This window comes from Berghia stephanieae, chromosome 6, assembly GCF_034508935.2.
Source record: "Berghia stephanieae isolate SIO BIC M18660-M18661 chromosome 6, UCSD_Bste_1.3, whole genome shotgun sequence".
NCBI classification, from domain to species: Eukaryota; Metazoa; Mollusca; class Gastropoda; order Nudibranchia; family Aeolidiidae; genus Berghia; species Berghia stephanieae.
In genome coordinates this window covers 11,309,194-11,323,837 of record NC_088365.1, presented here as the reverse complement: position 1 = coordinate 11,323,837, position 14,644 = coordinate 11,309,194, and the positions used below count along the sequence as shown (strand labels likewise).

The following is a 14,644-nucleotide window of genomic DNA, read 5'->3' as shown; positions in this document are numbered from 1 at the left end:
ATTGTTTATTGTACTGTAACTAATGTAAAGATTTTCCTGAAGTTGGTAACGAGAGGGTTAAAGCACACACCATTAATAATCAAGATAATATAATCATCCTCTTTGACGATACAATGTGACCAATCGTTTCGAAATGGTATCATGACATGACCCGGCAAACTTGACATTTAAAATTCAATATTAAGCTAAACTTATAAATTTGAGAAAAAAATAATGTGATTATTGTGTAGTGAGTATTCATTAAATAAACTTTTAAAAAAGTAAAATTTTAAATTCTGATCACTTTGATTTTAAATTCTGCTCTATTCGTTTAGGTTCATTAGACATAGTACCAGATTGACGTGATAAAATACATATATAAATATGTATGTATAACACATGGATAAATTTCATTCTTTAAAAAACTCTCTCTGGTATTTCTAGTTTGTAGTATGAAACGAAGACAATATCTTTGTTATAATGTTCTATTTACTATTAAAAATATACCATACAAGTTAGATATCTACAAATGAAACAACGCCCTCTCCAAACATCTTTCAAACAAAATGAAATTGATAACAATGTTGTCGGTGAGTGATAATTTCAATGGGATTCCATAACGATTCATAATCTTTGTGTTTTGGTATTTTTCTCCAATATTTAGATTGTAAACTTTTATGGAATTTTCATTCTCGTAAGCAGCTAAGAATGGGAAAACATTTCACAAATTACAAAATGGAGCAAAGCAACGAAGCTGCCATTCTATATTCTAGTAAGCAGCTAAGAATGAGAAAACATTTCACAAATTACAAAATGGAGCAAAGCAACGAAGCTGCCATTCTATATTCTAGTATGCATCTAAGAATTGGAAAACATTTCACAAATTACAAAATGGAGCAAAGCAACGAAGCTGCCATCCTATATTCTAGTATGCATCTAAGAATTGGAAAACATTTCACAAATTACAAAATGGAGCAAAGCAACGAAGCTGCCATCCTATATTCTAGTATGCATCTAAGAATTGGAAAACATTTCACAAATTACAAAATGGAGCAAAGCAACGAAGCTGCCATTCTATTGCTACGGAATATCTGATCTAACTCCGAGCTTCAAACTTCAAGTTAACGCTATAGATATATACTTTATATATTGTATATTAGTGTTGTAAATAGTGGTGTCAATTATTTTTGAAGACAAGTATTAAATAACTTTGTGGTATACATTTAGATTAGATGGTCTAACTGTTTGTAGCTATCTTGACTAGCTGGATGTTGGACCCTCCTCATTCTGAACTTTTTTCTAAAAGTTTTGGCACTAGTGAGTAAAAATGTATGAGATTACAGGGTGCAAATTATAGTGCAAATTGAAGCATAAAGTCTCAAACCATTGTGATTAGTACGCACAGACTAACCAGTAAGCTAGACAAGTCGCCTGCCTAGTAGCGAAGCGAAATAAGTTGGACATGGTTTAAACTTAATTTCTTTTAGATATATTTGGTATCGTCTCTAGTTCAAAATATTTGTGAGTGGCTACATACATATATTAGATCCCATGCAATAAACTAGATTTGATTTGCAAGGCAGAACTACCATGTTACTTTAAAATGTTATTTTTGCCAGCTATATTTGTGAAGTGAAGAGAGTATGTCCTACTTTGCAAGAAGAAAAATCACTTCACCCAATAGTTCATTTTATGACAAACCTACAACTCTGAACAATATTATAATATGACACACCATCTCTTCTCACAGAGATAATCTATAAAGAGATAATCTACTCTAAATTTTTTCCTCTTTTTGAAGTGATGTAAATTTTTGTTTACGTCCCCTGGATTTTGCAAGGTGAGCGTGTTATTTTCTACAGGCATGGTTTACCTCCGACAGACATACTGTCGTCAGTTTTGGTTTTCAGATGTGAAATTGTGTTTTAGATAATTGTTATTTTTAAATGTTTGTGCAATAGTCAAAATTGTGATTGATTTGTTCATTGCTTATTCCTATTTTCTACCCAGTGGTCAGATACTATTTCTAATTAATTATATTATTAGCTATTACTAGAGAAGTTCATAATATTTCTGAAGATATGCAATGGAGAGAACTTAATCAATTTAACGCTAGAGGTCCATTTGATTTGACTTTTAAAAACAAAAATATTTTCAACAATTCTAAGTCTAAGCGTGAAAGCCAGCAGTGATATAAATAGTAAGAATTAAGTATTGAGGGTGTGCGTTTTAGTAACATACTCACAATTTCTCTCCGCCAGATCAATTGTACCAACAAACAAGCTCTGAAGTTACGTTTAGTTTGATTGAGAGAATTCAGTGAGAACTAGACACCCAGTATTCTACAAAGAGCAACAACGAGCTGGGGGGCGTCACCTTCATTCATTCTACACAGTCCATCTTGAGTCAGGACAGTAACAATGGAAGTATACAAGGCATCGACGTTTGTCAATGCAGTGTTTACCTTGGATTCATATGATGGATTTTTTGTAATGTCCCTGGGTCGGGGAAACCTTCCGTGTATTGCTCGTCATATTTTTATAGCCAGTCGGAGGATCTGTGGGAGGTTGCCCTTGTTGGTGTCCCTTAATACTATTGGTGAGTATGTTGTAATGTCAGTTTATGGTGATGATAATGTTGAAGATGATGATTATGATGATGATGATGATAATAATAATAATAGTAATATATAATAATAATGATGATTAATAATAATATATCATAATAATAATAATATTATAATAATATATAATTTACAATAATATAATAATAATAATAATAATAATAATAATATATATTATTATTATTATATTATTATTATTATTATTATTATTATTATTATTATTATTATTATTATTATTATTATTATTATCAATTTCTGGAGGAGCAAGATTCCAGAATCTCAGTAAACTGAGGCAACGAGTGGAACAACTGTTAAAGCACAACTTTGTGAGAGATCCGCACACCCTTTTATCACGAGAGTACGCAAATGTGTGGGGCGCAAAGGAAGTCATTTCGAGCATCTCCTTTAATAAATTCAACATATTAGAATAGTGGATGTTCTTTTTCTGTTAAAACATATGAAGCTAATCATCATCATCATCATCACCACCACCTTCGTGAATGCCATTATAATTTTGAGCATAACTATCATCAATTTGTCAGGTGTAACATGAGTACCTGGCCGCCAACAGCGATGTCTCTGTCGGAAAAAAAGTGTCAGATCGTCTTACAGGCGTCATGTATCGTCCATAATATATGACATTTTCTCTTTGCTTCAATTTTCATCATTGCAATGACCGCTATGTGATCTGTACTATATATCTTTTTGATATCTTAGACATGGATTCTTGACAGCTCAATTGGTAGAGCATTTGTTTCGCTAGCAAGTTGCTATTGATCACGTACCCTTTGTAAAGCGCTTTGAGCACATTTGATGGATATTGTGCAATATAAAAGCTCAATTATTTCAACTTGGATTTTTTTACTTTTAATTTAGACTTTTTATTTCAATATCCATGTATTTATTAGCACACAATATTTACAACATGCTTTGCGTTCTTAAATTAAGCTTTGAATCTTGAATCTTTAAGGTCTCACTGTGGGTGTCATTACCTGTGACAAGCTCCAACAATGGCTCAGCCTGCGAGGAACGTTAGCTCTTGGAATAACTCTGTTCAATTCAGGAGTGTTTCTGAGCTATTTCTCCGTGCAACACTCCATTCTTCTGTTGGATTTCACCCTTGGCATCTTTCCTGTCTGGGGATGGGCATCATCCAAGCTTGTCAGTATACGTTAGTGGTCCGGTGGACCAAAGACTATCAGGTGAGTACAGTCAGAATCTTATCTATGGTTTGGGAACGGGCATCATCCAAGCTTGTCAGTATACGTTAGTGGTCAGGTGGACCAAAGACTATCAGGTGAGTACAGTCAGGATCTTGTCTATGGTATAGGAACAGGCGTAATCCAAGCTTGACAGTAAACGCCAGTGGTCCGGCGGACCAATGACAATCAGTTAAATATATTCAGGATCTCGTTTCTGGTCTAGGAATGGTCACCATCCCAGCTTGTCAGTATATGCTAGAGGTGCGGACTATTGAATGAGTACGGTCAGGATCTTCTCTCTGGTTTAGGAACGTCCAGAATTGTCAGTATACGTCAGTAGTCGGGTAGACAAAAGACTACCTAGTGAGTACCTTCTCTCTGGGTTAGAGAACGGGCATCATCAAAGCTTGTCAGCATACGCCAGTGGGCCAAAGAGTGGGTCGTAGTCAGAATCTCGTCTCTGGTTTAGAAACCGACTTCGTCCAGTACAAACATGTCAGTATACGCTAGTGTCCGGTGAACCAAAGACTATCAGGTGAATACCGTCATGACCTCGTCTCTGGTCTAGGATCAGGCATCACCCAAGCTTTCAGCATACGCTAGTGGTCGGGTGACTATCAAGTGAGTACGGTCAGGATCTTCCCTCTGGTTTAGACATCTGAATTGTCCACATTTGTCAGTATACACTTGTAGTTCGGTGGACCAAAGACTATCAGGCAAATACGGTCAGTATTTGATTTAAAGAACGGGCTTCATCAAAAGCTTGTCAGTCCAGTGGACCAAAGAGTATCAGGTAGTTATAGTCAGGATCTCGTTGCTGGTCTAGGAATGAGCATCAACTCAGCTTGAGTACGGCCATTATCCACTCTCTGGTTTAAAGATAGTCACCGTCAAACTTGATTACTTCTACTAACATTTCGTAGATCTGCTTGTTTTTGGTTTTATCTTCATTGCTATATGAGGAGACCTACTAAACATGTCCGAGGACAAACGTCACAAGACAAGACCACAAAGTGGCACAACTATCATCAAGTAAGTATTCGGGATTAACATCATCTCATCATCATCATTATCATTCTTATCATCATCATCATCATCATCATCATCATCATCATCATCATCACCATCATCGTCGTCGTCGTCGTCGTCGTCGTCGTCGTCGTTGTCGTCTTCGTCTTTGTGATACTGTAGAAATTGGAAACGCAGATATATGCTCTGCAAAGGAAGTAGATGATTCGATTGGTGACTAAAATATGGAAATGCCCTTTGTGAACAAGCACATTTTTTTTTCTTTTCATTTAAGGTTTGAATCAATATATGGCTAAATGTTGTGATGGTTTTGTAGTCAGACTGGTGCCATTTGACTGCCCCTGAAATTTATCAATCATAATAATTATATGATCTTATCTGTTAACTCACTCAATCCTAGAGATTTTTACTATTTTTCATAATTGGAAAAAAATATATTTAAAAAGAGCATGTACATAGATATTTTGTATTCAACTGTCATTAACATGTAAAAATTAAAACCATTAGCTTTGAAAATAGCCAATCATTTGTCTCGGAAAAAATGTAATAAATAGGCATGGTTTAAAAGTAACCCGGGTAAACAACGGATATAGTAGGTGTTAGGGTTGAGTGAGTTAAAAGCATAAATGTAGCGTTGTAAGGCCCGTTGAGCACGGTCAAATATTGGATACATTAAATTGCTTAATCATTTTCAAGGGTCCTTAAAATTATTGATCGGTGGGGTAATTTCAATTTATCACTTAAACTCGATAGCCTCTTCCCTCAGACCAAATAAGAGCACTTAAGGACTTCACTTGAATCTACTTTAGATAAGAAGCGCCTTTGTAACAGATTTAAATGATCTGAACAAATAACATATCATGTTAAGACAATTTTACATAAAGCAGTTTATATGGCCCATATCCACGGTTCTCCTACATAGTTCCCCATGCTGAACGCGCTTTATGATACTAGGCGCTTTGCCCACCAACAACCGGAAGAGGCTTGATGGGCACAAATGACCATATACTGAAGATGTTCTGGGTTAAGGTTAAAGTGAAAAAAGTGACCAGAGACCAACCATATTTTTTTTAATCAAAGAAGTGCATTCTAGGCACAAAACGATTAAAGAATCGATGTTCTTGGCAACGCAAAATAATAAACAGGTGATAATCCACTTTGGTAACCGAAATGTACAGAAATTTAAATCACTGGGATGAACGATAAATTATTTTAAAAAATATTAGCATTGGAATCATTCGTTTTATTTATTTGAAGTTACATATTCCATAAGTGTCTAGGCATTCTATGATCAAATAAGGATAATCTACCATACAAACATCTGATATTTCCAGGAATCATCCTTGTTGTCCAGAGTAAGAAACTGGGGGTTTATAGTCTTGCCTAAGGAAAATAAACAAAAGTGCCCGAAGCGGGGCTCGAACCAGGGATCATCCGGGTCACAGTGCAGTGCCTTAACCAGTCGGCCACGTCGCACCCCTAAGAGGCATAATCCTTATGTCGTTGGAGTTAGACGCGCCATAAATGATTGCTTGCTTCCTTCTAATTATGTCACCAGACAATTGTATAGAGGAATAGAAAATCCTAACAAGAGAGATCCTATCCTGAAAGAAACGGATGCCTTTGCTTGCGAATCAAATGCTCTATCAACTGTGCTGTCAGGAATCCATGTCTAAGCTATCAAAATGATATAATGTAAAGGTCATATCGCGCTCATTGCAATGATGAAAATAGAAGTAAAGAGGAAATGTCATATGGTTATCAGTAGTTGACACGTCTAAGTATGCACTTAAACTGATTCCCAGTTATTAAATGTTTGTGGAGAGGATCCCTGTGTGGCAGCAGCCTCTTATGGTTCACACTATTATGTTATGACGATCGACCCAATCAGCAAAGTCCGGTCCGCATTCGTGCACCGTCGCAAACCCACCTGGTAGCATCGTCACAACACACCTTTCGACTAGATGCTCTGCCGTCTCGGTTCTTGCCCACAGCGTGGACATATTGGACAGGAAGTTAGACCCCACCGATGTAACGCACTTGCCGTTAGGCAGCTCCTCGACTGAAGCGATTCGCAGCTACCCAGTGTCTCCTCTTACTGGTATCAAAGCCTGGCAACTTCTCACCAAGCTTAAGGAGTGTAGGTCCCCGCCCCCACGAGGGTTGAATTCGTCCAAACGACTTCCATCTCATATGTGCAGCTCTGTCCGTAGTCAGGGATTCTGCGTACAAGGGTTGCCGGGACTTATTTCGGCTCGAAACGGGGGCACCGTCCATTATGCGCATGAGAGGGGTATCCCCATTCCCTCTCTCTTTGATCTTACTCACCCTGTGTGGCCAATTCGTTAGGGCGACGAATGGACAATTAATTGGTCAATGTTTAACTCCGCAGTGAGATGAATAGATTATTTAAACCGTGTTCCTCTCGTGATGTTGTGGTTGTAATATATCTGGTTCTCTTTTGGACTCGGGTCAGGGGTTTCGGGATTGAACTAAAGTTTTCTTAAATTCATAGACTGTCACAGCCCAATGGGACAATTTGTTACCTTGAGCACCAATAACTACAACTAATTGTTTACCTTTTTTTTTATTGCGGCGTGTCTTTTGACATGATTTGTATTTGTAGAAGGCTACGACTGAACCCTTATTTTGGCACGCTGGTGGGAACATCAGCAGGAAAAGACATTTTTATACATAAAATTTCTTCCCGTCAATAAGTCAATGAAGAGCCTAGAGACAACTTGATCAACTATTGTAGTCTTTGTTTAATATATTTGTGATGGCCCGATAAAACGTGCCGCCCCGTGAAATTAGTGCAGATTTACAGAGCAATCCTTTCTGGGTAAAAAATGGCAGTTTAATTTTCCAAATCATCTTGATTAAGGACAAAGTTACATGTTACCTAAGAAGTACGCTCGAAGAACGATGATTCATACTCCGATACTCCAGGCGAAGCAAAATAGTCAGCAGCTCAACCCAAAACTCCTCTTTAGTACGTGGGAAGGAAAAGTATTGGACTTACAAATAGCGGGAAAGAGGTAAAAGGGACGCCCAAAGACTTGATGGTGGGATAAAGTAAAAGACGATATGAAATAACTGGGCCTGGAGGAACATGATGCGCTGAATCCGGATACATGGAGATGTGGCATCCATTATGGCAACCCTGCAAAATGCGGGATAAGCTGAAAGATGAAGAAGATCACCGTCTTAATTGATTGTGTTTTTGACTAAAGCTGTTATAGGAAGTGTCTAGGAATTAACTTGACATTTTCACCCTTTCTTTTCAGGGCCTGGCGACCTCCAGCGTCGAGTCGACATGCGTGCTGGGGTCTGTGTTCATTAATCAAATCATTACTTTCTACATCAACCCCGATAACGTTGTGTCCGATCTAGAGGTTGGTGATCCTTGTTGTTGTTGTTGTTGTTGATGATGATGATGATGATGATGATGATGATGATGATGATGATGATGATGATGATTATTATTATGATGATGTGATCTTGTGATATGATTCTCGCCGCCGTCCAGACCTGTACTGTATGTCCCTGATCCAAGGCTGCTGTAGTCGCGCAAAAGTGAATCATTGGAGCAGGTTCTTTACTCACATTTTTTCACCGTACTCAGGTGTGAATTATATGTCTTGTCTTACATATTAAGTGTTGTGGTTGGCTTGGGACCTATATAAAACCGCAAAACTTTTTTCCTAGTATTTTTGTTATTGGCACAGGAACCTTGTCAATGTTGTTTTTGTTTGTTTGTTTGTTTGTTTGTTTATTTGTTTTTAGGTATTTACGAAGGTGACAAACCTTTTGTTTATATTGTTAGTGAAACGTTTGTTTGTGTTTTTGTTTTTGTTTGTTTTTTTTTTTTTTTATTATCAATAATGTCTTTATTGTTTTGCTTGCATTGTATTGTGGATGTCCTGATTGTTGCCATCTGTATTTTTGCTCAAGTAAAATCCCGTCTCTCTTTTCAGTCGAACACATCTTACAAAAGACTTGAGGTTTTATGTAGCGCAATAGCCACTAAATATGCTCAAATCGCTTTACAGAGGGTCCCTGGCCAACAGCAGCATGAATTCTGTACAATTTAATTTTCGACACCGAATGAATATAAGTGAAGAGCCCTTTCTAAACACTCAACTTTGCTCCTCTGGGACTTGTATCAGGGATTTACAAATCGGAAGGCAGCAACTTCTAATGGTGCTCACATTACTATGTTATGACGATCTATCCAGGATGCAACCTCATTACCGAACCGTGCACGCCACAAACCCGCCCGGGAAGCTTTGTCTCAACGCACTGTCCAACTAGATGTTCTGTGGTTTCGGGATCCTGACCACAGCCGGCACATGTTGGGCAGATGGCAAGTCCCCACTGATGTAGTGAGCGTGATGTTAAGTAGGACCTCGACCGAAGTCTACTGGCCGCCACCCAATGTCTCCTCTTGCTGGTGGAAAAGCCTGGCATCTTCTCCCCCTGTTTTTGAGGAGTCGATGTCCCCGCCCCCTCGAGGGATTGAATTCGTCCAAACCGACTTCCAACTCGTATATATATAGCTCTGTTCGAAGTCACCCCATGGATCACCTATCTTGTCCTTGCTGGAAGTGCATGAGGCATATCGGGGGCAAAGGAGTAATTCCGGTTGACGGTCACTAGACCATCCCGGGTGTCGAGCCTCTAAGCGAGCTCCTTGAACTCCCTGATATATGACTAATGGAGCTCCAACCCGGTGCCCGAATGGTTTCCGCCATCCCAGGCTCCACACTAGTATTTATTCAATCCGATGCGAGTGCAAGTCCACAAGACCATATAAAATCGCACGATCTCAGTGATTTTATTTCCATATCTTTCTACACTCTAATGAATTTCTCTCCATCTTTATAAAACTGTTTCCCCTTATTCAGCATTTAAAAAATTATATATATATATATATATATATATATATATATATAATATTATATATATATATATATATATTAACTTCATTTATGCATCGGCAGTTTCCTTGTATCGCCTTTTTTATTCAGTAACTCATTTTGTGATCCCTCTATAGTTGTGACTACAATTTACGAGACTGTTACACATTTTTCTCCTTTTGATTTTTTTTAAAAACTTTATCAATTATTGATTTAATTCATTTATTATTTTTCTTTGTTTCAACAGGTAGGCCGTACATTGCTGTTTTCTCAACCCGAAATTCTCGCAAAGGTCCCCAATGTGTTCATCGTATATGGAGCAGTATCTCTTTGCATCAATTGCACTGGGTTCTTCTTGTTGACCCGAGAGTATCCGGGAGACGATATATTCCTTTTGTCAGTCTTCAAGAGAGTAAAGTCGCGTATAGGAGAATCATCCACCAGAACCCTGAAAGACAACGAGGCTTCCCTATTGAAGCATTCCAGTTCTAATAAAGGCTCCATTACAAATCAAAACTCTGCAACTGGTAGTTCTAGCAGTAAAGAAATCGTTGAAGAAAATGACGTAAACGAAAGCGTGGTTTCCGACTTATATGAAGAGGAAGATGAAACAATGAAACACATGGTAGATTCAATTCATTCAGTGGAATTAAGTTTCAGTCAAAAAGCAGCAATTGTTGATAGTGGTAAATGGGTTAAAACGACAGAAAATGCAACGTTAAAAGATAAAGGTCCAAAAGACATTTTGAAAACTCGAGTGTTTTACACACTTTGGTTAACCATGGCCGTCGCAGATTTTACCTTCATTGTATTAACCACTTATTACAAGGCTTTTGGGCTCGTTTATATCAGCGATGATCATTTCCTAACCTATGTCGGTACATGTATGTGTATTGCTATTGCCATCATTTCCTACGCTGGCGGTATAGCTGTTGATCGGACAGGGGTCAAGGATGCCATCATTGCTTTTATCACAGTTATGGGGATAATCTCCAGCTTATTCTACATCTCCCCATCCATTGATAAGTGGATTTATTTGATTTTCTGTACTTTATACGGAGCATTTGATTTTGGAATTATGTGTGTGCTAAGCTCCTGTGCGTTAAAACTTTGGGGTCAGACGCATCTTTCCACCAATTATGGCCTGATGTTGTCTTCATGCGTGATCACAAACACTGCCTTGCCCACAGTCATCGAGTTGGTTATTTTGACCTATGGGTGGTTAACACTCTTTACAATCCTGGCAGTTTGTATCCTCTGTTGTCTTGTCACGTGTATATGGCAGATTCCAAGAAACTAGATACAGACCAAAACAGGAAAATTTGTAAATTTCAGACAGTAAGATTAAAACAAGGAATCCGTGAAAACAAAAAATAAGGAGAGGAGGAATGCCTACTGCAGTGTACATTGTTTTGTCTGCATGTTTGTTTTATTCACTTTTTTGAGGTTTTACCCCGCTTGTGATATTACATTCGAGTAATTCCAGCACTAGTAAAGAGGAAGACCATAGGGTAGTCAAAAGACTAATGTTCTCGAGTTAGAAATAAACATCTTTTAAGGCTAATGAAACATCACTCCAGGCAAGGACAGAAAGCTTCAGAGAAAGAGACAATCTATAAGGGGGGATAGAACACTCTACATGTGATCCCATCCCCCTTTCAAACCAACCAATGACAATGAATAAGACTTGTGGAAAAAATACAATTTAATATATGAATATATGGTACTGTATGACAAGTATTTTACTTGGGTGGCTAATGAGACATATGGTCCTATAGTTACTGCACTTTTTTCAAATCTCCTTTTTTGGGAGAGGGATAATCAGGGGATTGTGTCCAGTCTTCTGGCCACCTTGTCTCTTTCATTATCTTTTGGCATAGAATTGTCATTACCTCCACTGTCTCCTCCTCACCATTTTTTAAACGTTCTGCTAGAATGTTATCTATTCCAGGGATTTTGTTGGAGCTTAAACATAAGTCTCATTAGCCACCCAAGTAAAATACTTCTGCGGATAATACTAAACAGAATGAAACAAAAAATACACGAAGATATCCTGGCAGAAGAGCAAATTGGTTTTCGAGCTGGAAGGAGCACAGTACAACAAGTCATCAATAATATACTTCTGACAGAGATATTCCTTTAGCACCAAAAAGAACTATTTCACAATCTCATAAGCTTCCGGAAAGCATTTGACAGGATATGGCATGATGATTTGTGGGATACACTACGCTTTTATGGTTTCGAAGAGGGTCTAATCCAAAACATTGAAGGAATTTATAGTATTGAGACAAGTGCAGTTCTCAACAACAACGAGCTTGGTGAGCTCTTCCGGACAAAATGTGGGAGTCAGACAAGGCTGCATAATCTCCCCAATGCTCTTCAATGTCTTCCTAGAGAAAATTATGAGCGAAGCTCTCGAAAATCATCATACCTCTGAATCAGTTGGCGGACGAAAATTGTGCAATTTGCGTCTTGCTGATGACATAGACCTCATGGCTGAAAGCTAACAAGAACTACAAGATATAACTCACGTACACAAAAAGCAATGCAATACGGCATGGAAATAAGTACAGAAAAGTCTCAGATACAGGTAAACAGCAGAAATGATGGACACGCAGGAAATTCAATCGATACTGAAAAACTCGAGGTCAACACTTGGGTGTTCTGTTAACCACGGACGGTACCAGTTCAATTGAGATTAATACAAGAATAGGAATATCAACAGCAACACTAACTAGACTGACTAAAATATGAAAAAGTCCACTCAAATTCGAAATAAAAATTAAACAGTATAAATCATTGGTACTTTACATCTTACGTACGGCTGCGAGTCATGAACATTAACTGCGGAATTAGAGAATTTGAGATGAAAAGTTAGCGAAAACTCCTGCAGATGCCGTATACAGAACACAGAATCAATAAAGACATACTGGAAGAGGTGCAAGATTGTGCAGGACGAATTAACTCCTCATCTCCCAGTTAAAAGAAGGAAACTGTAATAGTTTGGCCATAATGTGAGGCATGAAGGTTTGTGCAGAACGGTGATGGGGGTACCATTGAAGGAGGAAAAAGAATAGGAAGACAAAGGAAGTTTGGATGGACATTATCAAGGAATAGACAGGAATGAAGATGGAAGAACTCGCGGAGAAGGCCAACAATAGAGAAGAAAGGCGGAAAGTGGTGAGAGCTGTATCCCCCGACGATCATCAGATCATGGGATGAATGAATGAATGAATGATTGAATGAATGAAATCTCTATGTTCAAAATCAAGAACTCATGCTAGGGCCAGGACAAACCAAGTAATCTCATTCCAAGTTTCCAAGACAAAGACAGAAAGAAAATCGGAAAACAGATATAGGGGGATAAGAGGCACAAGTGAATTCCTGTCCACCATGGGAAGTCAGAAAACCCAACCAAGGAATGTGTTGTGAGTCGTAGACTGCATTTTTAATAGTATCACCAGACCTGCCACAGCCAACAAGCAAATAATTGAATAATTCATTACAAATATCCAAATTTAAGTACAATTGGTCTATGGAGTTAAGTTAAAAATGCTATAAATGGGATGAGACCATTCATTTTTTTAATAACAATAAAAAAATAAATGAAATCAATAGCATCTCTCATACTGAGTCTTTTGATATAATATTTTAACAATATGAAGATGTTTGATTTGGTCTAAAGTTGAAAATTAGAATAAACTAGAGCAAAATCGACCCAAGACAAGAAAATCTCCTGGTGGCTGGTTTGCCAGGAACAATAACCCAAATCTTTAATGATTAGATATGACAAATCACTGACTAAATTCACCATTCTCAGTCACTGTTAACTGTGTTCAAACAAAAAGAATGATTTGCACCCATATGTATATGAATTGCCATGCTTTAAAATTAATGCAATGCAGTTCATTTTCATTACATACAAATTTCTAACTGGCAATAATTTCCTCTTAAATATTAATTGGAAATTTAAAATCTCTGAGAAAAAACGGAATTTGGAAAAATTTGGTTCAGAAGAAATTAGGATATATACGATTAAATCTTTAGAAATGACAGGTTTTCAAACACACACTGCCGTACTATGGTAAGAAGTCCCAGGTTAGAGAGTATTTATCAAGATGAGGTCATGTTAATTTATCGATATTTGAAGAATGGTTTATTTTAATTAATTATAATATTCATAATAATAAAATAATATAATAATAATAATAATAATAATAATAATAATAATAATAATAAAAATAATAATAATAATAATAATAATAAATAATAATAATAATAATAATAATAATAATAATAATAATAATAATAATAATAACAATAACATAACATAAAACTACATTACGCTGAGATCACAGATCAAGGTTAAAAAAATATACTTTTTTGTCCAAAATCATGACTCTTGAATTTTGATTTTTCAATTAAATTTAATGTATAAGGTATCAAGTATCTTTTTGGCTGCTATTCTTTTATACATTCAGATTTGTGTCAAAGTATCTTTGCCAAAGTAAAAAAATGTTAATGTGTAAAAGAATTTGCAAAATAAACATGGAGGCATTTTTATAGCTTAAATTACCACATTTCCTGGGGAAAGGAAAGAAAATGATTGAATAAAAACATTATTATCATATCTAATAATATGTAAAATGTTCTCTCTCTCTCTCTCTCTCTCTCTCTCTCTCTACCCTCACTCTCTCTTCCCTGTTCTCTCTCTCTCTCTCTCTCTCTCCCCTTATCTCCTCATTTCGTCTCGTTCTCTCTCTCTCTCTCTATCATTCTCTCTCTCTCCCCCCCCTCATCTCCTCATCTCCTCTCGTTTTATATAAAAAATGATATAATATAAATATATATATATAATATATCTTCTTCTCTCATCTCTCTCTTCTATTGCC

General features: G+C 37.1%; 1 protein-coding gene across 1 annotated transcript; it reads left to right on the top strand.

The window, feature by feature from the left end:
* The first annotated feature begins 2,399 nt into the window (after positions 1-2,399).
* LOC144975767 (uncharacterized) lies at positions 2,400-13,094 on the top strand. Its single transcript, XM_078919953.1, has 4 exons — positions 2,400-2,577; positions 3,679-3,899; positions 8,121-8,228; positions 10,000-13,094. Exons 1-4 carry the CDS (start codon positions 2,400-2,402, stop codon positions 11,050-11,052), a joined length of 1,560 nt encoding a protein of 519 aa, XP_078776079.1. The 3' UTR covers positions 11,053-13,094.
* Positions 13,095-14,644: the final 1,550 nt, after the last annotated feature.

What these genes read in the sequence shown, in the direction of transcription:
- LOC144975767 (XM_078919953.1), top strand. Translation starts at nt 2,400, where the DNA reads ATGGAAGTATACAAGGCATCGACGTTTGTCAATGCAGTGTTTACCTTG. An exon ending in GGTGTCCCTTAATACTATTG is followed by an intron (nt 2,578 to 3,678) that starts GTGAGTATGTTG and finishes AGTGTTTCTGAG; the next exon opens with CTATTTCTCCGTGCAACACT. An exon ending in GGTGGACCAAAGACTATCAG is followed by an intron (nt 3,900 to 8,120) that starts GTGAGTACAGTC and finishes CTTTCTTTTCAG; the next exon opens with GGCCTGGCGACCTCCAGCGT.